The 27,814-nt window shown below is 40.2% G+C and overlaps 1 protein-coding gene across 3 annotated transcripts in view; it reads right to left on the reverse strand.

Moving 5' to 3' along the window:
- Positions 1-468: 468 nt before the first annotated feature.
- Positions 469-27,814, reverse strand: part of PLEKHG1 (pleckstrin homology and RhoGEF domain containing G1) — a 251,462-nt gene continuing 224,116 nt past the window's right edge. For 2 of the 3 annotated variants that reach the window (XM_066595929.1, XM_066595926.1), the window contains 10 exons: positions 26,463-26,558; positions 19,869-19,955; positions 18,217-18,250; positions 16,911-17,006; positions 12,910-12,948; positions 12,785-12,807; positions 11,962-12,174; positions 10,151-10,258; positions 7,923-9,552; positions 469-6,437 (listed from right to left, as the gene is read on the reverse strand). In XM_066595929.1, coding sequence (XP_066452026.1) covers positions 5,338-6,437; positions 7,923-9,552; positions 10,151-10,258; positions 11,962-12,174; positions 12,785-12,807; positions 12,910-12,948; positions 16,911-17,006; positions 18,217-18,250; positions 19,869-19,955; positions 26,463-26,558 — 3,426 coding nt within the window. In that variant the 3' untranslated portion in view covers positions 469-5,337. The remainder of the gene's footprint in view (positions 6,438-7,922; positions 9,553-10,150; positions 10,259-11,961; positions 12,175-12,784; positions 12,808-12,909; positions 12,949-16,910; positions 17,007-18,216; positions 18,251-19,868; positions 19,956-26,462; positions 26,559-27,814) is intronic. The other variant, XM_066595927.1, reaches the window with a different exon arrangement.

Below are 27,814 nucleotides of genomic sequence, written 5' to 3' on the forward strand. Positions count from 1 at the left end.
CTGAAGTGGAAGGAGCCGTCGACTCCCTCCAGGTTGATGTGGATAGAAAAGCTAGACAAGATTGGATACATGGAGGAATTATGTGCCAGGGCCGAAATGCGCCTCAACAAACACTTAACGATCTGGAGCGCTTGGACCTCGCAACAAGAGACGGTGGAGATCTCCAATTGGGTCCAAAACGGAGCAATCCCTGCCCCCAGGACCAACATACTTCAAGATAACTAGAGACAAACAGAACAGATTTGAATGGAAAGATTGCCAGGTCAGTCCACCCCCTCCCTACCCCCCTCCCCCTTCTATACTATTCTCTTAACTATACCTTTTCTTTGTTTGTTACTCGACTCTAGACTCTACTAGAGCCCTACTTGACAACTAGACCACCTTTATATTAAGTTGATAATACTAAATGGTTTATAGATTATTTTTTAGGTGTATTGTACTGATTGCAACCAAGAACCAGACAGAAAGTAGTTAATAACAGTTTATTGTTAATAATACAAAATTGATTTGATGTTGTAATGCGGCCAGAGTTACTGGCCCCTGATGATACATGCTTTATTTTTGTTAAAGATGAAAATTGAATAAATACATTTTGAACCATAATTAATACTGGGCAATTCTTGTTATGACCACCCAAAAATGAATAAATTGTGACAATTGGCCAGTGTAAATGGGCACGTAATGGGGAGTACTCAGTCTAAGATCCTTAGGGCTCATGCCCATGGCTGCGTTGGATTCGGCCTGCAAAATATCTCAGCAGAATCAGACCCAGCGATCCCCATACTCACGTCTCTGGATCCACAGCGACTGTCATGCACAGTGCAGTGAGTGATGCGGATTCTTGTGATACTTCCGCTGTGCTTACAGCAGAAATATCGCGGGATGAACAGCTTCTATTGACTGCAAGTGCGAGTTTCCACTTAGAATAGAACCTGCTGCGATTCTCCCCCGTGAGCGGAAAAATCGCAGATGATTTCCGCTTGTTGGTATGGGAGAATCGTTTACTACAGCATGTCTATGGACGGATATTGCTGCGTAATTTGCAGCGGGTGTCTGACCGCGAATTCCACAGCGATAATCCATCCATAGGCACTAGCCCTTAGGGGAGCATTAGCTGTATATATGGGCTTGTTGTGCTGAGGATATTAAATAATCAAGGCGATTGATTTGAAACATTAATTTTATTTTTTACTAAGCATCATAAAATACACGTATTACTTCTTCAGGTACAGCATGCTTCCAAATAGGTTTAATCAATGTTTAACAAATGGATTTGAAATGTTCTAAATGTACAGACTTTTCTCTTGTAACATATACAAAAACATAAAAAGTGCAACATAGAGAATGGAAAAAAAAAAGGCTCATCCATAGGACAAGATGTTAATTAAGGTCAACTTCAAACATGAAGCCAAAACAAGCAAATGTATATACAGATCTTGACCTATGTTTCTATACAGCATAGTGCAGGCACTACATATATTCTAGAGACCCACCAAATGAGAACAATCCTCTACCATGTACAGGAAGACTACGCGAGTCCAAAGCTACAGCTTAATACAAGTGCACGGAAATTATGTATGTCGCTACTAAAGCCCAACACTACTGTCTGAAATGTCATTTCCCTTTACAATAACTTTTCCTACAGTCCTTGAACTGGTCTCCAGGTAATGCAATCATCCAATGGGGTTTTATTTGCCATCTCTCACACTTAATCTAAAGTAAACATGACTTAAGCAATGCAATCAATAAGGCATTTCCAAATTATATGATGCTTTAACGCAGAGAACCTGACAGTGAATACAGAAGCATCACGACGGGGTGAGATTTCTTCTCTTTTTTTGTACTTTGTCCTCTGGCACTTCAGTTTTTCAAATACAAATGATTTGTATGTTATTAATTATATGGTATGAAGGCCTCATTTGTTTAAAGCTAAGGCCGCTTTCACATCTGTGTTAGGGTCAGTTCAGGGTTTGAGTCTCTCTGTTCCATTTTTGGAGGAGAGAAAGAAAAAAAAATGGAAAAAACGGAGACATTTTTTCCTCAATTGATTTTAACAGAGTTTCAAAAGAACTGAAAGCAAACGGAAAGGCTTCAGTTTGCTTCCATTTTTTTTAGGTTTTTGAACAAAGAAAATAATGCTACAGACTGCGCTATTCTCCCGTACAAAAAAAAAAGGAAACTTGACTGGCAACAAACTGAAGCCTTTTTGTTTGCTTTCCAGTTTGTTTGTTTTTTGAAACCCCATTTGAATCAATGGGGGAAAAAAATGGATCCATTTTTTTCATTTTGTTTCAGTTTCTCTCCTCCAAAAAGGAGCGCAGAGAGATGGAAACCCTGAACTGACCCTAACGCAGGTGTGACAGCAGCCTAAGTGTTTCTGGTGAAAAAGGCTGCTTTCACATTTGTGTCAGGGGCTCCGTTTTTCTGCTCTGTTTAAGGAGCAGGAAAGGGGAATCCCCTGGCCGAACGGGAACTGAACAGTGCCAAACGGACCCCACTGACTATAATGGGGTACGTTCAGTTCCTGCTCAGCTGCCTGGCATTTTGCCAGAAGGAAAAGTCCTGCATGTAGTGCTTTTTCTTCCGGTATTTTATGCCGGATCTGCGACTGAACCTCAGACCGGAGGTTCCAGCGCAAATGTGAAAGCAGCCCAAGTTTGTCCAGTCATCTTTGTAATTTACTAGTATTATTGCTGGTTTTATGGCAACAATTAAAACTATATGTTTATTAATGACATAAATAAAAGTTAAATTCTATTCAAGCATTCGTGTCATTCAAGACGTCCCAGTTGCCGTTTATAGTGAATCTCCACCTTTTATCATTATGGAGCTTTTAGGTTCAAAAATCTCTGCTGATTAATTTTTTAATAAAGATGTTGCAAGTTAAATTTCTTATAAGTGCTCGTTTACACAGGCATATTTGTGCCATGTATTAAGCACACAATTTTTGCGTGCATAATACGCAGTGAATAGAGCCCACTGATTTCAATGGTGATTGTGGGCTCTGCCTACTTATGAAAAAAAAATAAAAGAAATTAATCAGCCCATTTATTGACTTCAAAAAGATTCATAGGCGTTTATAGAGTTCCTTCTTCGCGCTAAATAGTTTTTGGGAGCAAAGCCAGGCCGACTGTATGTAGTCTCTGTGTAAAAAGGGGGGCTATGGAAAATGGATGAGAAGCCAAACTGAAGTATGTCTCACAGCAGCCCCCTGAGCGGTCTCTCTTTGTGGTGTATATACCCATTTTTTCATAATGTAGTTCTTGGTTTAAGCTTTCTAAAGCCTGTGTCAACGTAAAAATTCAATAATTTAAGACATGACCAAATATTATATACATAACTGGCAATTTCCATCAGTTCATCAAATGGAGAAACATGATCATATATCATCAGCAATCATCTTTGTTTGGTTAACAAGTAATGAAATTAGATAGCAAAGCTAATTATGGTGTACATTGAGGCCATTGTGCAGATATTTACAGATTATTCTACAAAAGAACAACAAGAAAACAGTACTGAAACCCCCTTGGAGCTTGCCATCATGAACATAATGTATGGAATCAATGAGTCTTACATCACAGTGCATAAACATGCAGAACTAAGGTATATTAAGTCCTGCAATGTGGAAGGTCACAATACAATATGGCGAGAGATTACTGTAAAATATGGTTACCATGCTAAGCTATTATCCAAAGGTGTTGGTATCAAAACGTCCGTCTACAATGGTTTGTGCTACATACAGTTGCATAAGCATTGAGTTTCTTTATTATTAAAGTATCAAAAGGTAATTGTAAAGCACAATGTTTTAGGTGCAGTATGCTCCAAATTACACAAGATAAAGAGCAATTGGCTATTTTCATCTAAGAATTTGACGGGAGTGATATCATGCATGCTTAACCTCCGTTCCATTCAAACTCGCTCTTCTCAAGAGTTTTGCAGTTGAAAAAGAACGCCAACTTAGTCACTCTCAAAGGGATTGGTTCAGTGAAGGGGGGATTTTACATGCACTGCAAAGTCTCAGCTGAATACAAGTATAAAGACCCATCTAATAATGGGTGGGATCTCTGCTCTCAGACTACCCACTTACGGTCATGGATGGTCTGATGAAAATGCTATTGTGGACAAGCAATCTAGTAAAATAGTAAAATATAAATACATAAGGCTTTCACTGGTACAACTATGCCATTCAACACTATTAAAATTCTGGAATCTTGGTCAACCGTGCCATTTTAAAGACTCCCATACACAGACAAAAATTGTCTAAGACGACCATTTTTGATGGAACTGGATGACTCTAGCATGTGCATTGGAGCCTCCTGACTTTCTTGGCACGCTGAATTTTAATAGCCAAGCCTTTTGCTTCTTCTGGAGATAAGCTGCCACCGGAGTTGTTTGGCTATGGCTTTCTCCACTGTTCCCATGTAAAGCAACCAATGCTCGGCCGAACCAAGTGTTTTTTTGTATGGAGGAATTGAAGAAAATGGATGTTTGATGAACAAGCGTTCAGCTGACTTCTATTTTCTATTTAAGGTCTATGGGCATCTTGAAGGGATTTTTCAGGACTTTTACTATTGCGAATAAGACATCAATAGTTGATTGCTGGAGGTCCACCACACAGGAGAGCACTGGAAGTAGATAGCGCTGTCTGTGTTGCAGCTGCTGGTTTGGTACTCCAGGCACAGCTCACACTGAATTCAATTGCAACTATGCCTGCGATATCAAACTGAGCCATTGAAGCGTTGACTGTGCCATGTGCTTTTAGTGCTGCCCACATTGAGAACAGTGTCGGGAATCAGCTAATTGTTGTGGATCTTGAGCAGCATACCTCCACCGATCAACTAATGATGTGGATTGATCATCAATAGGAATAGTCCTGGAGAATCCCATAAGGGAGAACAAGTCCTTATCTGGTTTTCATATAACCTATTTAGACTGAATTGCAATATATCATCTAGAACATCGGAGATTATTTCAGTTTGGGTAACTGGTTGCATAACTCTAAAGATCATCGTATTATCTGATGAATGGATATCATCTTCTGTCTTTTTCGCATTGTGCTTTATAGTAATCCTTATGCAACTGATTTGCTTGTAACATACTTAAATTGCATAAATCATATTACCGGCTCTTATTAGTTTACAACGTAGTTAGAAATAATAATTCCAACAGATTTGGGGAATGCACACAGTGAAGATATGTAAAACGTTGTGTCATATGTAAACAATACAATGCAACAAATGCCTACGAATAACAGTGCCGCAGTAATACAGTGCATGACATTATTATGCTGCAATACAGTAGCTACAGTACTCTCCATTTTACAAAAAAAAAAAAAGTTCAAGCAAAACTACTTGAGCTAAGACATTGAAATTTTTCCCTAAGAGACTGGACAATATTCTGCTGGTTGGAAGGTGGTGCCCTCCAGAGATAGTCATTTAGTTTACCAACTTCATCATAACCTCCTATATCGACATCAGGTGTCTGCTTTTCGGTCAGAGACTTGATTGGGGTAGTGGGCATACTAAAGGAATACGGTGTACTGGAGCTAGATGGAGTTTGAACAACCTCAGAATGGTGGCGCATATTAAGTTTCATTGGCTGGTTGGAAGCAAGCTCCAGCTCATCTTCCTCATCTTCTGACTTGATCTCCACATAATCATCATCATCTCCATCACCAGCACCATCAGTGTCTTTAAAGTTCGCAAAATAGTTAAGAGTAGCAATTTGGGCATTTAGAGAGGAGAGCTTGTTCAACACCAAGATCTTCTGGGAGTCTTGTAAAGTCATATCAGAGCTTTCCTCGGAAGGGGTCTTCTCCTCAGTATAACTACCACCAAAGTCATAAATATCTGACAGTCTCTCAGGTTTCAAGTCACGCAAAGACTGTGGTGATGTTGGGGCTTTAGTTTGTTTCATAGGTTCTTTTGTCCTATGGATTAACATTGAGGAGGACGACTGCGAGCGAATATACGGTTGAGTTTTTTCACATACCACTCGCCTTCCCAGAGAATGAAAAGCTTGTTTCTGACCCGCATTTTCATCGTGGTCTTGATTAATTGTACTCCACCTCTGTATATGTAAGCTTGATTGACTAGATTTGACCAAGGATGGAACAGAACATGCAGTAGTTATATTTCTTTGCTGGCTTTTGAGCCCATTTGTTGATAGATCAGATTTTGCTTTGAAGTCCTTTAAGTCAGGCCAGGTAAAAAAATCTCCTGCATCTCCATTTAAGTGCACAGTATGCAAACTTGTGTTACTTTGCTGCGCAGATTTACTCCGCGGAGTATCTTGGCGAGTTTGCTGGTGCTTATTAAGTCCTGACTTTAACACAGGTGAACCTTTTGGACTTGCTTTAGCTTCTTTAGGAGTTTTTGCTGGCGATTCACGGAAAATAATCTGGTCGTACAGCTGAGAATATTCGGCAATTCTTGCTCCTGTGAATAGTAAAGATATTCAATTTTAATATATGTACTCAATTTCTTTGCATCATGCTTGTCAGAGACTCCTTTATTAGTATTGATCTTAATTGGTTAAGGTTTGATAAGGATATTGTTCTGCCTGAGGCTCTAACCAGCTGTACAATTTAGTAGTAAGTAGTACATGTAAATGAGGCGATACAAAAGGGTATAATATTTCCCATAATATGATCAATGCTCCTCAGCGAAAGATCTCTGTGTACGCCCAGATCAGATTCTTCAGTGGAAATCTCTATGGCCAGCTTTCAATGTAAAATATCCAATTACAACCTGCAAATCCAGCTCACCAAAAACGTTTGCGCCATGAACAAGGCCCTTTTTAGCGCATTTCACTTCCTTTGTATACCTTCTGGCAGGCAGGGCATATTCACATGGGCGTAGGACACCTTCCTGCACTGATTTAAAAGACTATTTAATGAGGTACAGACGTGTTCTTTTCCTCACAGTTTTGCACTATATTTTACACATCCCGTTGTGTACTGCATGCGCATTTCCGCACCCCGCCATAGACTTCTACAGAACCCTTTGGTGCACAAAATAGAACAGGTCCTATATTTTTTGTGCATGCGAAAAATGCACAAGCAAAAAGCGTAATCACAGTGAACCCATTGATATCAATGGGCCCTATTGTCTACATTCATTATGTTTGTAGACGTGGTCATAAATACAGGAAGTGATTAAAAGCTGGAAGAAAAAGGTATCAGAATGCATAGTAAGGATATGAAAGATGAATCTACCCCATGCTATGTGGGGATTAAAAAAAGGATTTTGCAACTGAAATTCAGCTTTGAGTTTTTCTGCGCCGATTTTTGACCACACGGCAAGACAGCATGTGTTTTTACAACAGTGTTTTTACAACTTGCGTTTCATTCATACAAGAGGTGGTCCCCTCTTTAATACATTTGTCTCCTCTTTGGCACTTCTGGTATAATTTATGCCTTTTCATTGCATAAATTGTAGGAAATTTAATCGATCTCTGTTGCCTATGCCTACCCTTTTTGCCAAGTTGGACCTACTTTTAGAAAAGTGGATCACCAGAAAACAGTCAAAAAGTCTCAACATTTGACAACTTTTTAAAATTACAAATGTAGTGCCCTTCTTAAATTTCCTATATTTATTTCCTTATATTTAACGTGTACAAACTGTGTGGCCAAAACCATGACAGCATCCAGTAACATGTGTGCAGCTTTGTTGAAGGGCCTGCCTCTTCATTGATTGCATGTAAGAAATATGGGCATAACTTCTATTTCTCTGTAGCACTACAAAAACTATACAGCAAACATTCTGTTAACTCGGGTCATATTGATGGCAAGTGCTGCAGTCGTTTACATTGAGACCCATTTTTTCAATGCAAAATACATAAAATGCAGCAATTTTTTGAATGTAGAAATCTAATGGCAATAACAGCATAAGACCATATACTGTACATAACAGTTATCTTACCTATTGCTGAACCCCCTTGCTTCTTCTCTTCCATTATAGCAGCAAGGTCTTTTGATTTCAGCTTGTGTGATTTACAAGATGGTTGTTCCTGCTCTGGGCTTTTGATTTTTAAGAGTTGGTTGGCTTTCTTTATTTTCTGACTATATTGTCGAGCCATCAGGAAGACCTTATTTTTGGATTTTTCAATGCTGTCCAATCCCTGAGCAGCATTCATAGAATCCACATAAGATAAAGTACTTTGGGACGAAAAAAAAGGAGATTCCATAAATGTCATTTCACTAGTAAGGGACGTTCTCTTCAAACTTAGCATTGAGCTGCTAGGAGAGGTTGGAGGACTTAGGTCCTCTTTAAGGACAATTGGGCTGTTGCTCATCGTTGTCTTTGGCAAAGGTGAATTATCTGGTAAACATAGCGTTGATTTTGAAAACTGTGATTCCTTGCTAAAACGAGACCTGCTCACTATATGTTTCTTTTCATGGACATCATCTTTACTTACGGGAAAGGAAGCCAACAATCTATCACTTTTCTTTTCTTCATTCTTTTTTATATAATTTTCCAAGTCATTCCAGATCTCATCTACTTCTTCAGACAACTTATCTGCAGCTGTTTTGTGTGAAGCGGAGTTTGAGGAATTGTTGAACAAGTGAATATAGTTATCTCCTATTGGCACACGATGGTCCAAGGATTCATCCTCACTAAATTGTAGGCTTTCTTCAGAAACAAAGTGCTCTAGGTGGTCAAAACATTGGAAGTCATCTTCTAAGCCCAAAAACTGATTCTTCTTAGAACGTGATCTATGCTCCAATGATTGTTCTGGAACGCATATAGAATCATAAATATTTTCTTCTATGCTTCTAAACTCTTGAGAACTAGAATTAGGGGTTCCTCTTCTGTACATTGCTTTCTCTCTGTTTGGCACTGAAGTGCTCTTCACCTTTTCCTGTCCCTTTATTGTCCAAACATCGGCGTTGACCTTACTTTGACAGACTGTATCACACCTAGGATTACTCTGAAGGTAATCAGATTCTTGCCTTCTTGTGAGGCCCATTTGTTTGAGATCATCATAACTGATATTATCATAGACATGTTCAATATCGTCAATGGTTAACTCCTCTGAGGAACCATGGGAAGAAAACTTTTCACATTTACTGGCAATGTCACAATGAGAAAGCTGGCGACTACTGTTATTCTGCCTGCCTCTCACATTGCAAGAGCGTGATTTATTTTCTCCCACACTACTGGCTCGCCTGACAATTTTGCAATATGAATTATTTGCACTATCTTCTTGCATTAAGCCCAGGTGCCAACTACAGGGTCGACTGGATGCACCTTTTTCTTCTTGTGACCTAGATGACTCTAGCTTAGAACATTCATTCATCATAAACATTTGGTAATCATCATCCTCCTCCTCATGGTCATGAGGTGATCTTCTAGGTGGAAAGAGGGCTTGTCTGATTTGGTGATCTGTCCAAATATTCCGCAGAGCAGTAGTACTTCCAAGGATATTCATTATTAAAGAGTTAGTCTGTGACACACTTTGTTGCCTGTCCAAGGAATGAATAGCAGAACTTGAAAACAGCTGCTCCGTACTCCGATGTGATGACTCTTCATCTGACTGGTCTTTTGAATTCTAAGGGCAAAACAAAAATCAAAAGTCGATGTCATTAAAACATTAATATGACAAGTTCACTGCTAAACTTAACAATTGTTTTTTTGCTATTGGCATATTTTCATTACTCTGTAACTAAATGTGAGTTAGAACAGTAGGGAGGCCTATGTGTCACTGATGTCTTGACCTGTGCAAATAAATTTTCAAATATTGAAGTATGGTAAGTAGTCTGAAGGATACCCTAAACATATAGCCCAGCCCTCTGTTCTTGTTGGGATACTTTTTCTGGCCGGACACTTCAGTATGAAGTGGGATAATAATAGCTGGTGAGTAATATGTGTTTCCACCTGTGCCAGCTCTATTTACATTACATAGTCTCAGACTACTGCTTCCCCTATATTACCGCCATCTTATTTTTTAATGAACACTGTAACTATGATTAATACGAGGAGTTAAACAATGGAGATGACAGCATGAGTGCCACTACATTTTAAAGCCAAATTCCTATTCATCATCCTTAGTGTCTCCCACAATACTGTGCAAGTATAGGCAACATTTAGCTGATTCTCAGATCCTAGATTACTCATGCAATGTGAGCTTACCAATAAGAATCGCTTACCTCACTGTCGCATAAGCTGAGGTTAATACTTCGACGTTTCTCAACATTTTCTGAGGCCTGGCTGTTCAGTCTCTTTCTTCCCCCTTTAACCTTCTGATGAGAACCATGCTGTGAATTTTAAAGTTTAGAGTAGTAACAGATCATCAATCATAGATGTGACTAATGCAAATGTTATGCCTGGAATAGTAGGATAGGTAAGATAGGTAAGATAGGTAAGATAGGTAAGATAGGTAAGATAGGTAAGATAGGTAAGATAGGTAAGATAGGTAAGATAGGTAAGATAGGTAAGATAGGTAAGATAGGTAAGATAGATAAGATAGATAAGATAGATAAGATAGGTAAGATAGGTAAGATAGGTAAGATAGGTAAGATAGATATCACATGTACTAGGCAAATACATACATCATATAAATTGTGACTCATGTCATAGGCCTCTCACCCAGCCAAATCCCTGCTGTACACTCATTGGGGGCAAAAAAATACAAATTGTGCATCTGTACATACTGTAGCTATCTTTTCCTTCTGAAGAGGACTCTGGTTTGGGTTTATATTCCTGGTCATGTTACAAGGCCTGTTAGAAGGTCGAACAAGGACTTATAGTAGTGTTTCCTAAACTTCAGTCTTCACAAGCCCCAACAGGTCATGTTGCAGTGGCCCGAAACACCTATTTCTGGCCCCTCCATAATTGTCATACATGTCATTTCTTTTATGTGGATGCACTGTGCAAAGTGTCTTATCTGCTGTTATGTGTATTGCACAGCTGCAGCATGTAAGAGGTTAATGTCTGAAAGTGGCTGGGATATGTCTGGGAAAGTAACAGTTCTGTCTAGTCACATGATATCTACCCTTTATAAGCATGAGTGATTTAGAGCAAGGTGTGGTCTTCTATTTACTTCAACGGTAGAGAAAGGAGGGAGAGTGCCGGCCACTTGGGGGTACCTTCAACCCTCATGTGGTGAAGTGATGGAAGAGGAGGAGAGGTATCCAGGTTACCACCATTCTAGGAACCACCTCTGAGAAGTACAAGGAGTGAAGGAGTCTGCAGTGCAGTATTCTACAAACAAGTTCTGAGCAAGTGTCAACGGAGTGTTGCGTCCTCCTCCGGAGGTGTTCAGAGTCCCGGAGTGTGTGTGTATCCAGGAGCGGAGCACTACAAATAACTTAGACAGTGCGACCAGTTTCATCCTGCGTTCTCCTCCCTGACCATCTACTGAAACACTGTCCTTTCTGCACGTGCGAGTAAGCTGTATTTCTTCAAGTACACAGTAAAGTTTCCAGTCACTGCCCGTTCCCAGTGATTGAGGTTTGCAAGTTTATCAGTGCGTGGACTCTAATTATTTCTACCGCCGAGGATTTGGCGGTGTGAAAGGAATGGTAGCGTCATGCGTGACAACTTCAAGTCCACTACACTTATTCATGTAACCGCCACCCAGCGGAAGAGGCCTAGTGGTGCCTTGGCCGGGTTTCCATGCGTCCCTCCAGGGAGGAGTCTGGTAGAGCCACCGTGACAAGTGTTACCTCTACCCCGCCAGCTCCTCAATGTGGGCCTTGTGTCTTGGTCACTGCAGAACGTTACAATGTCCTTGAGATTTCCATAGTATTGCACGGATGATGTAATTATTGTTGCTGCCTTAAATGTTCTGTCTTTAGGATATCCTCAAACCAAGACTTGTTTGAATGTCACGAAGAGTGAAATTTGGGGAACACTGACTTATAGGGAAGCTACCTTTCAATAGGTGGTGCTGGAGAGGCATTTTTCCCCATCTCTCATTTGCACAACACAAAAATACAAGTAGATCAATTGTACAAACCTGCTCGGAATCCTCCTCATCATCAGCGTCAGTCTGTTCTCCTGGCCTGAGGCGCAATTTCTCGTTGTTATAGGTATGCTGGAAGAACTCCTGTGAGTTGCTCATATCATTACTGTGAGACAGCACTGCCTTTCTTATTCCAGGACTCAGGAGCATATCCCTTGATCCTAGTTTAGTTACTTGACAAATCAAGTTGCCCTGCATACTTATACGCTGTAAACATTAAAAAGAGAAATATTCTTAGACATAAAGCATATTTATCCGACAGCTTATACCTTCTCTGTTTGAAGATCATGGCCTATTAAAAAATAATTCGGATTGGAATGACGTGCTCATGTCATGTCGAGATTAGTATGACTTGCCTGGGTTGTAACATATAAAGTAACGGATGTATGTTCGTAAAACAGCTGCCATTTGAAGGCAGAGAACCATTTTTTGGTTGAATACAGCTGATATCTCTTTTAGCCTCAAAACTTAGAGCTGTGCTCCATCAAAAAAGTCTGCTGGCAGTCATTACTCATAGGCAACATTGATGTAGGGGCTGCTGGTGGTCATTGGTGGGGCTTTCTTACCTAAACAACATTTTGGGGCATCTGAATAAAAAAGGTACACAATAAGTATAGGCAAACCATAGATCAGGAAATAGAAAGGCCTGGGGCAAGCACTTATACAATGTCCAATACTTAAGGCTCTTAATCATGGGGAAGAATTAGGAAATAGCAGCCATATATATGTTGGCAATTAATGAGCTGCTGCTTGAAGAGCTACCTCCTCCATGGAGTCAGACTACCTTGGAAGTATAAAGAAGTAATCGTTAACTCACCTTTTGGACTTCTGGGCTCATGTCTGAAAAATAAGAATAGATAAGGGCCAGAGATTAAAATCAGATATATTGGATACAAATAAGCTATATTTCCTTAAACATAAGTTCATGTAATTTCAACTTACCATTTGGTTTCATGACTTTATGTATATTGGATGAAGGTTCTAAAAAATGATTTAAAAACATTATTTAAATGGTTTTCCTCTACTTAAAAGCTATTGCAGCGAGTATATGGGGTAAGAGATAAATCTCTCCTAGCTGCTTATTGTGTCCTTATAAAATGGAACCCTCATTCTTCATTTACTTGACTATTCATCACAGCAGAAAATTGCACTAGTATTGATATAAGCTAAGAGTTTTCATGCAGGCCCCGAAAAAAAAGAGGTCTCAAACATATGAAGCCTGCAGTCACTGACTGTCTCTTAAATATCCTCCCTTCCTCTGACCTCAGGGCGACATTGGGGTCCTAACATGCACTAAACTCTTCCCTTTCTTATACTTAAAGAAATTTTCTTGAACTTAAAAGGTCAGCTCCCCGTCCATCACTGTAGCACCAGTGTCCTCCACACGGAATTCGGAAGAAGTGGTGGACAGTAACATGCCATTCATTATATATGGGACAGCTCAGCGACACAGGTTTCACTGGCGATTCTTCTATGGCACGTGACCGCCCATCACATCTTCTGGGTTCTGTGCAGCAGGCCCCGGGGCTGCATCACTGGATGGGGAGAATCTAGGATACGGGAGAATTTAATTTTTATTGAGTTTTAAGGCCTCATATTTTTATTAAGTCCTGGGAAACCTCTTTTAACTCCATGTCAAGCAGTTCAGGACATAATAACCGGATATCGTCTTATTCCCAGCCTATTACTTATTCAGCATGGACTTGGACAAAACAATTCAAAATGCGTACAAGCCCTGATACAGAGTTCTATGTATTTTTATTTTATTCATTGTCGAGTAGCAATAATGGCTCCCACGTCTGTGAAGAATAACCAACGAATTTGTCGTTACGTCACTCCGATTGATAGATTTGCTGACTTAACGGAATAATCCTGGTATAATTTGGGGTTTTGTTGTACTCGACTAATTGCCTATACTAGAACATATGCTGCTGTTAGACAGTCATACCATGGACAGAAATTGCTACTCTACTAAAATGAATGTGTTTGGCCTTGAGGCTGGGATATAGGGCAGCATCTGCTGCTACAAGAACAGTTAAGAAGCTACCAGCTATCTTCAAGATGAAAAACAGTTTAGGCAGAAGAGTGCTAGAGAGAAATCAGTTATATTTCATGTCACAGGGATGATTGATCAGCGGCCTGAAGCATCCTTGGGTGCCATGTACTACTGCTGGGTCTCCCATTGGAAGCAAGAATAGCTACTGTATATTAACCCCTTAAGGACATGGCCTATTTTGGCCCAAAGGATGTAACAATTTTGGGGGGATTTGCATAAGCCGTAAATACTTTTTCAGTTGACATGGCCATACGAGAGCTTGCTTTTTTTGCGTGGTGAACAGTAGTTTTTATTGGTATCATTTTTTCAGTACATATGATGTATTATAAAACTTATAAAAAATTTTTGAGAGCATGGAAAGAAAACATCAATTCTGACCTTTTTTTTAACAGTGTTAATCATGCAGCCTAAATGATACATTTTTTTTTACTGGCTGGTGTGATCATTATTTTTTTTACATCGTTACTTTCAAAGTCCCATAACTTTTTTATTTTTTTTATGAACGGAGCTTCTTGGGGGCTTGTTTTTTTACGTGAAGAAGAGCTGTAGTTTTTATTGGTACCATTTTGGCATACATACGGCTTTTTTGATCGCTTTTAGGGTGCTTTCACATGGGCGAGAAAATCACGCGATTTTCTCCTGATGCAAGAATCAATAAAAAAGCAGATTATGAAACCCATGATTTTCAATGGTTTCCTTCCAATTAGAGATGTTTTCACTCATGGGATGTTGAGAGAACAAAAAAAAAAAGCACAGCATGCTCTATCTTTCTGCGATATGCGATTTTTTTTTCTTTAGCTCCCAAAGTTCCCTATGGAGCCTGCTTTTTATTGCAACGCAATTACTTTTTTTTATACAAACAGGGAAAAGCACGCAAAGGGGGGGGGGGAATCTAGTTACTTTTTTACATTTTTTATGTCTCTGAAGGGCACTATTTAATACCATATATTGTATTGAAAGACGTACATTTTTTTTTTAGAGAGGTGGAATAAAAAAAAACCTAAGGAAAAACAGCAGGTCCGTCATATATATTTTTTCTTTTTCATTACTTTTTATTTGTAGGTTCAACAACATACAAGAGTAATTATGACTGTGGGCAGCAGTATAAAATAAGAAGAATAGACGATATGTCATATATATTTTTTTTCTGTATTCACTGGGCACATACATCACATGGTAGCTTTATTCTGCAGGTTAGTATAATTATGGCAATACCAAATTTATACAAAATGTAAAAAGCCACATTCGAACACCTATTCATTTTAAGGCCTTAGTCAGACGGGCGTTTTTTCGCGCGATTTGCGTATCGCATGTCGGATGCGCATGCGCAAATCGCGTGACCGGGGGCAAAAAATCGTGGGAAAAATCTGCACCTAGCCGCGTTAATCGTCGCAGCAAAACGCCCGTCTGACTGGAGAAAAATCGCCGTGCGCATCAAAATGCGCATGAAACTTAGACTGACCGGGGAAAAAAATGATTTTGGTGTGCACATAAAACGCCGAACGCAGATAGGCGCGATCTGCGAATCGTCGTGTCCTATAATTTATCGCATATCCGCATAAAAAGTGACCGGACATGTGACCGATACCATAGCAAACCATTGGTTCTATATATGCGCGAATCGCATGCGCAAATCGCGCGGAAAAACGCCCGTCTGACAAAGGCCTAAGGGTGTAAGCTGTAGATTTTATTGCTACCATTCCACTTTTTATAAATTTTATTTAGGATATTAAGTGACCAAAAAGCAGCATTTCTACACAAGTATTTTTTTTTCCAGCATTTGCTGTCATATTTGACTTGTTCTAACTTTTAGTTAGCGGAGATACTAATTAGGCCCCTTTTCTCGTTTATAATTCTTATGTGATAAATAGGAAAAGCGGGTGGTCTGAGCTTTTAAAATTTGTTAGAAAACTTATGACTGACTCAGGACAACTCCTTTAAAGGGCTTGTACAGTTACCAGACAACACCTAGTCAAATAGCACTCACTGTAATAAAACCACAAACTGATCAGTACTAACCCCTCCTTTCACCACTGGAATCAAGAGCTGTAGCACCTCCATGGTCCCGATGTCTGCTGTGACAGCTGATGTTACCGGAAGTCAGCTGACCGCTGCAGCCAATCAGTCACCATTCAGTTCTTATGGCACCCAGTATGTGAGCATTAATGCCAGCAGGACGAGCGGTGACACTGCAGCCTAATTGTCACAACAGACACCAGGATCCCGGTGGTGAAACGGGTAAGTACCGATCACTTTGTTATTTTACTACAGTGAGCACTATTGAAGGGATGCAGTTCAGTAACCAGACAACCCCTTTAACGGGCTTTGATGGCACAGTAACATCATCATTAAAGGCTTTTGCGTCAATACTCCCAAATCCTGTCCTATAACCGAGCCAGCAAGGAGATCTGTTTATACCCAGGACTGCAACGGTAACAAGAGGGCATCTGCTACGTTTAGAGGAAAGCAGGTTTCATCACCAACATAGAAAGGGGTTCTTTACTGTAAGAGCAGCTAGACTGTGGAACTCTCTGCCTGAGGACGTAGTGATGGCAAAATCCATAGAGGAGTTTAAAAGGGGACTAGATGTCTTTCTGGAGAGGAAGGATATTACAGGATATACATCTTAGGTTAATTGTTAATCTGGGTATACAGGCAGGTAGGAACTATTAGGGGTTGATCCAGGGAACAGTCTGATTGCCATTAGGGAGTCAGGAAGGAATTTTTTCCCCAAAAGGGCTATTGGCTTCTGCTCTTGGGGTTTTTTGCCTTCCTCTGGATCAACAAAACAGGAGGCTAGACAGGCTGGACTAGATGGACATTGTCTTCATTCAGCCTTACGAACTATGTTACTATATGTTACAGTACTGTATGCCCCAACACTTACCGGACTTCCTCCGGACTCTCCCTGTGGCAACCTCTTCTCTTACATTTGTCGTACTTTTCTTTTCTCCTTCCGCAGCGTAAGAGAATCCTGGATGATCTAAGATTTAATAGCAGATTAGTGAAGTGCTATACATATAAAGGATAGCAGCTTAAAGGGGCTTTCTAAAAAGATACAGTAACCAGAAACCATCATAGAATATTCTTCCTAAAGACTGCCGGTGAAATGCACAGATAAGCAAAGTCCTCTAAGAGGACAGTCTTTGCATCGGCAGTCTGCTTATAAGGAGCAAGAGACCCTCTTTAGAATGCCCCAATATCCTAATAGGACACAACAGTATTTTTCAGAATTTCCCAAGAACCTCTTCTCGTGTGTTTAAAATTAAAGGGGTTTTCAGAGAAAAACGCTATTGATGACCTAACCTCAGGATAGCTCATCACTTAATTGACTGGGGTCCTTGCTTGGGACCCTAACCGATCAGCTAATCGTGCACTGCAAATACACCAAATTAGGAGCAAAAGCCGCTGCTCAAACCCATGTAATGGCTGGTGCTTGTAATTGCAGGCTGGAGTCTCATTGAAATAAAAAATAAACATTAAATAAAATTACAAAAAAAAAAGTGTAAAAAAACATAAAATAAATTAAAAACATCAAAACACCACCTTTCCCCTACTGCTATATAAAAAAGAAAAGAAAAAAAAAATCACAAAACTGGTATCGCTGTGTTTGTAATGACCCAAAGAAAAAAAAAAAACATTTAACCTGCACAGTGCATGCTGGACAAATCTAAGCATTATGGATCTAGGGATGCGAAAACGAAAAAAAAACTGAAAAATTAGTTGGTCACTAAAGGCGCAAACAGGCTTCATCACTAAGTTTTTTTTTCCCTAGGAAAAAATAAACAAACAAACACTTAAAATGTCTTTAGGCCTCATGCACATAGGGCAAATTGAGCAGCGGATTCCGCGCTAGTCAGTAGGCATGGGCGATATGCTGCTTAATGTGCCCATTGATGTGTGTGGAGATCCCTCTCCATGCACACAAGCAGATTTTATTTGTGGCCGCTCCATGCCAAAATAAGAAAGCGGCATGCACTGAAGTCAATGGAAGCCGTCCCTCCTGCAGCACTTCAGCAATCTGCATACAGAAAGAAGACAACCTCTGACAGGTACGCAGGGTCGCCGGCAGCGGGTACAGGAGGATTCCTTGCAGGATTTCCCACACGAAATCCATGCATGCCCGTGTGCAAGAGACCTTAGAGTGCATAAAAAACATCAGTAAAAGATATTAGTAATACGGGAGAACTTACGGATAGCGTCCATTTCCAAAATTGCTTGTTTTGCCTACAATTTAAAAGGTAAAAGTATTTCACAACATTAAGAAGAGTTTCTGTCAGTCAATAACCCAAATACAGACACTTTTTTCTCTTGTTTGGTTCAAAACATTTTTAAAAATGGGATTTGTTTATACGTCCCCTTCTTTTGGACTTTTTTGTGGCAAATAGTGGATTTTGCTTGTACGGCTGCAGAGCTGTGAGCATTATCAGGCGCCCTTTGTCATGCAGCATTTATTACATATAATGAATATCTCTCACTTTAAATCAGCTTTTAAGGACTGAATTTAACCGTGACAACGTTGATGAAGTGTCCAAATTTTTCAGCACAGTGAATGAAAATATCTCTTTCTATCACTAGGGGGCAGCAATGTGCTGCGGTGCTCACTCTGTCAGAGCACTAGAACTGGTGGGACACCGTTATCAAATAATTATTCTAATGTCAGTAAAAGCTAATTCTGTATCCCACAGACTCACATTTATACTGCAGAAGTCTGATTAACAGAACCTGAAAATTATTTTTAGATTCTTAATTCTTAAGCTTGAACTACGTATCTGTCAGGTCCCGCAGGTTTCGCTGTTGATAGCACTTAATCCTTGTAGTAGCTTTGGCAGGGATGTCTAGAACGTGGCCTTAATTACTAAAAGAACTTTAAAGACTGCTGGAATTATGATACAGAGCTACAGAATTACTTTAGTGCTTTTAGAAAATATTATATTTACATTAACTATATGAAAAAAATATGGATATACCATATGAGATGCATGCCTTAAGTTACACGGGATTCTAAATCCTATTTCAATAAGACATGTAGAGACTGATTTTAAGTGGAGTTAGTATGACACAGATGCTGCTGGGTAGAAGTGAAAATCTGCCCGAGCAACCAGGTTCCACAAATATTATATATAATATATATATAAAAAACGTACAGGAGTGGACAAAAATATGGAAACGCCATACGAAATACTTTCCTGACAAGTTTGTGCTTACTTTACCTTTTGCCCTGCTCTGGGTGGTTTTGGGACCCAGCTGATATATATATTTTAAAAAGGATAAAAGTTATTCTATCGTTTTCTGGAGTGTTAAAGGTGTTTTCTGAGGGTACACTACTGATGACCTATCCTCAAAATATATCAATAGCTGATTGGTGGGGGTCCACTGCTCGGGATACTTGCTGATCACCTGATTAAAGTCACAGCCTTTTTAGATAAAACTATCACTCAAAAAAATCGTTTAAATGGGCAAAAGTGAATGATAATCATTCGGTCTAAACGTAAGCTAATGACGAATGAGAATAGTTCATTTTTCATTCGTCGTATATGAAGGTATAAAAATCATTGACGAATCGTTAGCTTATCATTCACTTTAAACAGCAGTCGTTCAGTCCCTCTCATTCACCCTTACAGGAACTGAATGATTCTGAATGATCCTCATTTCAACGAGCCAATGATGCATCTGCCTTTCGAAACAGGCTGCACGAGAGCGAATGATTGTGAACAAGGTAGCAGTGACGTCACTTGCTCGTTCAAATGAGAATCATCTAAAAGGACCCTTACGTAGCATTGCTGGATTTTACTCAGATTGCTTGATCCATGCCATAGATTTTCCATAGTCAAAGTCTATTTACCTTTGCTGGTATTTTTGCTGGATGATTTTCTAGAATTAATCTCTTCAAGTGTAAAATCCATAGTCGTTTATCCTGTTGAGATTTGGCCTACCAAATTATAGAGAAGGAAACATTAACTTGTCGAAAGAGTCAGTTGACAGAACTAACCTGAATAGTAACAGCTGCTGTAGCTGACTATTGTCTGAAAATATTGGCCTCCAAACTATAGTTAATCCAGATTACTTCTGTAAATGAAGAAGTTTAGGTTCTTATTTTTAACCTCTCTTTTCGCTTTGAACGAAGAAATAACAAAAACAGAAAAAAACTAATATTGTGGGTGCAGTACATTTAGGAATATGGAATGAACAAAAAATAGTCGTATCAGATGGCAGATTACAGGCTGTGCCAAATGAACAAAAAAACTATGCACGAAACACCATCCAACCCCCTCTACCCCTCCCAACCCGCAGTCCCCGAGCAAACACCCTTGCAAAAGAAATACTTAAAAGGAACAAGTATGATAAAAAAGTTTCCTCACCAAGGTCCCTAGCTGTCTCTCATACAGTCCTACACATAGCATCACATAGAAGCACAACTGCAAGCATACAATATGTTTGGATTCACACTTTTAAGTGACCCAAAAAGCCCCTCTAAAAGGTACCACTCCAAAAGAACATAAAAAGGCAGACAATCAAGGTTCGAATGTCATGGTCAACTAATATCTTACGGATGAACGTCTTCCATTTTGTGAAGAAAATGGTTATTCAACTTTCTGGCTGTCTCCCTGTGCCTATCCTCTCCATCTTCAAAAAATGTATTATATATTGTATGACCTCTGATATCGAAACTATGTCTGTTTAATCCAGTGGTCTAGAAGTGATCAGGCTGCTACCAGTAGGACACTATCTATAATCATGGGGACTTTGTCATCAGATGAGAAGCCATGAAGAATCAAAACTTCACGTGTAAATAGCAACATTACAGGCCATCCAATCACAATCTATGGCCAGGCTCACACGGCCGTAATTAGCTGCACACGAGCATGCAACAAGTACAGTAAAGTTGGCCAACCAACCCTTGCTAAAAACTCCCTTTAGCAGTCTCCACCACCGTTCAAATTTAAGATCCAATGCTGCCCCATTTGTAAAACCTTTATCCAACCCTTTAATAGGGAACCTGAAATTGGAGCATCAAGCTATGTTCTTATGGAACGGTATAGACCTCATACAGTGAGTCAATGTGATTGGGCGAGGACCAGCCAGTCAAATTGATTTGCTCTATTTCAGTGTACCTTTTGGAGTCTGCTAATACAGAAAAGACTTTATTTGACCATAACACAAGAAGCAAGTGCTTGAAAGATTCTATTTCGATATAAGTTCTGGAATAGAAAACATTCAGTTCTTGTGGCCATGTAATAAGGCTTGAAATGACATTATCCCCTTCTCCCTCCATAATTATTATTGAGCGATTATTGAAACAATCGGGTCAGGAGTGACCAATATTGATATTGGGACTTCAGATTCCAAATCAATAGGAGTAAAAATCGGGTACTTTAATTTAACCTCCAAAATTGGTCTTTTGAACAACAGTGGAGGTGTTGGCATTGGCAGCTCAGTAGTCAGCAATTTTGCTAAAAATCAAAGAATGATTCAACTGATTTAGCAAAAAATCTGCCTAATTTTATCATTCGGGTGATTATGATGAGCACCACCATCCATAATTTCAACGGAATTCCATGCGGGAATTCTGAGTGCTCCCATAGGGATGTGTGTTTAGAGACATCCATAGTTCTATAACAAATTAGAAATACCATAGGGGAATATTTGCACAAGAAAATGCTCGTCAAATAGTTACAATTGCAAAAGCGGACATAAGCTACATATTACTAATGTGTGCTTCCCAATACAATACTGCTGTGCATTAACTATCATTGCCAATACACATTGGGACATACACCCAAAAAGGCTTATACTATATTTGAAAATAAATAACACCAAAATCCCCAACAAAGCGGATAATGCATATTTTAAAAGTAATGAATAATATATGCTAGTAATCTTGGAAAACCCCTTTAAATACCAATCTATACTTGTCTAGGTGCCCTATCCTTTTTACATCTAGGCAGCTTGGTGTGCTCTTAAGTAAGGTCATAGATTTGTGTTAACCTTGCAGAATCTTAAAAGCTTTGCAAGAACTGCATTATTAAGAACTGGCAGGAATTATATTGCCAGAGTGGCCACTTTGTGGCTTTCTGACCTCTTTTCTGGATCTCAATGTTACCCAATGTCATGATTAACAAGTGGCAAGGGTTCAACGAGGCAGTCTTTGATTTCCACGACTTTCCTGGAACAATGCAAGTCTGCCTTAACTTGCATCATCCTACCCAACTTGACTGCTTCAGTGCTGATCTCTGATGGCACAGATTGGCACAGTAAGGCCTCATGCACACAAGCAGATTTTCATTGTGGAATCCAGAGCGGGCATCCGCCTCCTGATTCTGCAGCAAATACTGCCCACAGCCTACTATGGAAAAGTGATTCTTCATGCACATGAGCAGAAACCAATTGGGGTTTCATGGAGGCCCAGCCTCTGGGACCTTTGCCGATTGGACAATGGAGAGAATCAGCTACAGTAGGAGATACATCTACCTATACAGACAAGCCACTGTGTCCATATATACAATGAAGATGATGCGCCGCTGGGAAAAGCACCCTGGTTCCTTGATTGTGCTGACTGGCAGAAGTCCTAGAGGTCATACCCCATTAATAAACATGTCAGGACAGCGCTTCTATGGACAACCAGGAGTAATGTAGATCGAGATAAATAATAGGATGAACAGGACTCACCCGGTGTTTAGTGAAAACCCCTGTGTAGGAGCTCCACTAACACCCCCACGTCCAAGTCAGCTCGTCGCAATCACATAGGTGATCCCTCTGTCGTTCCTGCCATCCCAATGGTATATCAGGAGAGCTGCTGGGCTTCTGTGTCCAACTGTCAGGTTGGACCCACGTGATGGATGAGATATAGTAGAAAAAGATCCGCCTGCGCTTCTTTGGGATAAACCAGGGAAGACGTCTCCGTTCAGCAAATGATTTACTTTATTAAAATGCTGTGCAACGCGTTTCGTCGCTTAAATGCAACTTTATCAAGCACCTTGATAAAGACGCATTTAAGCGACGAAACGCGTTGCACAGCATTTTAATGAAGTAAATCATTTGCTGAACGGAGACGTCTTCCCTGGTTTATCCCGAAGAAGCACGGGCAGCTCTTTTCCCACATAATCTCGAACCCCATTGATAAACCATTAATGGCCTTCAATGTCATGATGCAGAGGAACCCTTTAATTTAATTACTCTATTTTGCATGTACTTTTCATCCAGTATGCACTGTGTTCCTGCAACATGGACAGTTTTCTGAGGTGTTTGGGCTCTTTTGACCCTTTTATGGTCACTTTTTCTTTACATTTTTATTAGTGAAGTTCATTGTATAACCGAATTTAATGGGGGATTTTGTAGGTTTCACATTTATGTTCTAGAACTGTTTAGTTCTAAAATAAGATTAGACCAGCAGATGGCATTGTACAGACTTCTCTCTTGTCCTAGTGAAACACTCTTGCAAAAGTTATTACTCCTGGTTACAAAGGAGATGGCTGCATTGTCCTGGATTTCGGGTTCATGGAACCTAACACTGAAGGTGATCAATGCAAGTATGGATGTTATTTCACTTTTGAAAGACCTGTTAAGAGAACTGTTATATGACCTATTTTTTAAAGCTCTGCCAAGGTAAAATGTACTAAATACTCATCTTTTAAAACCATTACCGATTTAAAAACCACATTGCTTATAGGCTGATATATTTATTCCAACATTTCCTCACAGTAAAATGCAGCAGAAATGTTTAAGGAACTCGAAAGTAAAATGTTATTTGGCTTTGAATCCCGACTGCCACTTCATGACGACCTCTGTCTTTTTCTTCCTTTTCACTATGCTTTAAGGAGATCTTGTAAGCATTTTGCCATACTCAGATGAACAGAACAATTTGGCTTAAGGTTACATACATGAAAAGATCATTGGGAATCTCCAATGGGACAATTACTCCGCAGTCATTTGGCTTCAACATTTATACTGCATCAAACAGTAAAATCTTGAGTTAATAGTCCTTATATGCTGTAATTTTAATGACTAACTTAATTTTTAAGCATGACGAATACATCTTCAGTTTCTAAATTATTGTAAATGATTCTTATGTCATCATACCAGTAATTATTATAAAATCTGAATTGTTCTTTTCATGGCTATAGAGATTTGAAATTAAAACGACAGATAGGGTCTCTTTAAAATATAATATTCTGGCTGTCTGCAGCCACTATTAGGGGGAGCTCATGGGCTGCATACTGGGTTATTAGTGCATGCAATTTAACCTTTTAACTAGAGATGAGCGAGCGTACTCGCTAAGGGCAATTGCTCGAGCCAGCATTGCCCGAAGCTTTTCTCTCGAGCGGGCAGGTACTCGCTAAGGGCAATGCTCGCTCAAGCAATTGCCCTTAGCGAGTATGCTCGCTCATCTCTACTTCTTACTCTTTCCAATCCAATTTGTATCCTGGTTTTCCTAGGGGGTTACTCTTTTTCTACCATTATACAACGGCACTATCTGCTGGCTAAAGCCAGTACTGCATGAGGTGACACGCTGGATAGGCTCCGACAGCAGAGAGGCTGGCAATATACAGTAAGAAAACCCCGACGGACATCAAACATCGGAGCTGTACAGCCTTAGATCATAATGTCTTCAGACGTCAGACAGTGGATTGAAAAGGCTTAATGCTCCATGACCTTAAGTTACACCATGAAGCTTTGGGTTTGTATGGAGGGAGATTGGGTGCCGATCCTGCTCCATACAATGCAGATGTAGGTTGTCTCATACAGCAGACATGGCAACAGTTGTGATCAGGACGGCTGTTGCAGATTGCCCATGGTTTGATAGGTTGCCTGTTAAGATTGCAGTGTAATGTAATACTATGGCATTACATCTTACTACAGGAGCGATCAAACCATCAGAAATTCATGTCCCCTGTGAGGACCAAAAAAAAATGCAACAAATCAGTTAAAAAAGTTTTATAAACTATAAAAAAAATAAAATAATAAAAACGAAATTTTTGCCAAATGAAAAAAAAAAATTTAATACACCCCCCCCCCCACACACATATATATTTGGTATTGCTGTGTCCATAAAAATACAATCTAGCAAAGTAACACATCATTTACCCTGCACGGTGAACATTATCACCCCGTCTCCAAGAAAAAATGTAATAAAAAGCAATCACAAAGTCAACATGTACTCCAAAATGGTACCAATAGAAACTACAGGACATCCCGAGGAAAAAAAAAATAGCCCTCGCACAACTACGTCGACTGAAAAAAAAAAAAAAAAAGTTCTGGCTGTCAGAAGATGGCAACAGAAAATAAAATTTCTTTGGAAAAAAAAACAAACATTTTTTAAAAGTAGTACAACAGTAGTATAGCAAAAAAAGGATATCGAATTTGGTATTGTAGTAATCATACAGACCCACAGAATAAAATCATATAATTTCTGCTGCAGTGTGTACACTGTAGAAACAAGACCTTTTCCCCCACCCTCCAAAGATGTTGGAATTATGCTTTTTATTCACTTCACTCCACTTAATATTTTTTACCAGTTTCTCAGTGCATAACGGAAAAAAAAGAAGCATCTTTAGGCCTCATGTCCACGGGGAAAATCAGATCCGCTGCAGATTCTACATGGAGAATCTGCAGCGGGTCCCTCCTGCCCCGCGGACATGAGCGCTGAAAATAGAAATTTAAAAGCATTTACCTTTCCGTAGCGGGCGGCGAAGGTCAGCTGTTCCTCACGGCCGGATCTTCATTTTCGGCCGGCGGATGAATTCCTGACGCCGGCGGCACGTCGCCGGCACGTCGTCGACGTGCCGCGCGCATGCGCCGGGCACATCCGCCGAGCCGAAGCAAGGGAGATGCGGCCGTGAGGAAGAGCAGAGCTTCGCGGTCCGCTGCGGGTGAGTAAATGCTTTTAATTCCTATTTTAGGTCTCCCGCGGATCCGGACGGCTTCCATAGGCTTCAATAGAAGCTCGCTGGAGCCGTCCCCGCGGGAGACCCGCATGAAAATGGAGCATGGTCCAGATTTTTTCATGCTCCATTTTTTTTTAAATGCCTTTTATTGACGATCCGCGGGTATTTATCTACCCGCGGGTGGTCAATGCATCCCTATGGGGTGCGGATCCGCGCGCGGGAGATCCGCTGCGGATTTTAAATCACATTTTGCCCGTGGACATGAGCCCTTAAAGGTGTCAAAAACAGTATGCAGCAAGCTCCCTCTAGTGGTAGCTGCAGGCAGACTGGATGTATATTTTATTTCTATGTCTATCTAGGTCAGAGCTATAAATCAGCACTAAGCTTTAGACCTTTTTAGGTTAAAAAACAAGATGGTGTTCAGGAGCGGCCAATCACTATCAAATAGTGTTCTTGATTTCCAGCAGATAGTACTCTATTTGTTCTATAACAATGTTCTTTACAGTCTTTGATCTAATATGTCACTTAGTAAAGGCTGACATCAAAAGAATTACCTGCACTGTATGTTGAAGCTTTGGGTTCTTGTAATGAAAGACACTAAAGCTGAGAGGCTCCTTGGGGATCACTTCTACTAGCATTAGATTGCAGCACTACAGGAGAAGAGACAGATAAGTGAAAGTTTTAGTAGCTATTCATTAATTGTACTTCTTGTTCAAACTTTCAGTTGATGTTGTACAGTATGTTCACACTAAGCAAGATATTATCTGAAATACTTTCTAAACATAATGGATGAGGTCAATAAGAGTTGTGGCGGACAGAAAAAACTCCACACTGCTATATGAAGACTTGGCACCCACTAATGCACAGTAGTACTCCACGAAGACAGCACAGCACTGCCGCATGGAGATATCTAAACTCTGCCTTAGGCCGCCTGCACACGGGCATATTTGCACTACAAATACAGCCCATAGCAGCTATGGAAAAACACTTTTCCTGCACACAAGAGGAAATCAATTGCAACTTTTTGACTTGCAGAGGAAAATTCACGGCATGCTCTATTTTAGTGCAGTGTCCGCATGGACGGCTTCCATTGATGTCAATGAAAGAAGTCTGACCCCTGGCCCGTCCGCAAATTGCACACAGGTCGCGGATTCCACTTCATTGCCTAGCGACGGCGCAGGAAAATCTGCACTGCGCATGTCCGACGGCAAGCTGTCCAGACCATACGCAGCACAGATCATGAAGACGACTGACAGGTACGCAGGGTCACCGGCCGGGCACAGGGTCGGATACCACTGCGGGATCTCAGGTCAGATTTTGCTGCAGAATACCGCATCCAGGATCCGACCCGGTCATGTGCAGCCGGCCTTAGGCTACATTCATACGGGTGAGCGCAATATCGGGCTGAGAAACTCAACCCAATATCACGCTTGCCAATGCGCATATTTTATGCCAATGCAAGGCGATTTTAATTCAATAATGTCTCACATCACTTTTGTGAAATTGCGATCCTCAGGAGCTTGTTTCACACACTTCAGGTGGATCGTCTAGGGTTTCCTATTGACTTCAATGGGAAACATCACATGGCACTCGAATGCACATTGCACGGCATGTGAGTGCCATGCAATGTCTTTAAAGCGCTCATTAAAAACAATGGGCCATGCATTCAAAGAGAACGCCAAAAGATAGAATATGCAGCGATTTTTATCCTTGCAGCAACGCTGGAAAGGAAAAAAAACAACATTATTGTAAATAAGTCCACTCAAAAGAAGGGAGTTTATATTTGTGCGAGTTTTGGGCAATTCTCACCCATGTGAATAAGCCTTTACAGTGAGACTCCAGTAGGACACTGCACTCACTGATATATAGTTTGGGCTGCATCACACAGCATTATTCACTAGGCTGT

Source organism: Eleutherodactylus coqui, chromosome 3 (assembly GCF_035609145.1).
Source record: "Eleutherodactylus coqui strain aEleCoq1 chromosome 3, aEleCoq1.hap1, whole genome shotgun sequence".
Taxonomy (NCBI): domain Eukaryota; kingdom Metazoa; phylum Chordata; class Amphibia; order Anura; family Eleutherodactylidae; genus Eleutherodactylus; species Eleutherodactylus coqui.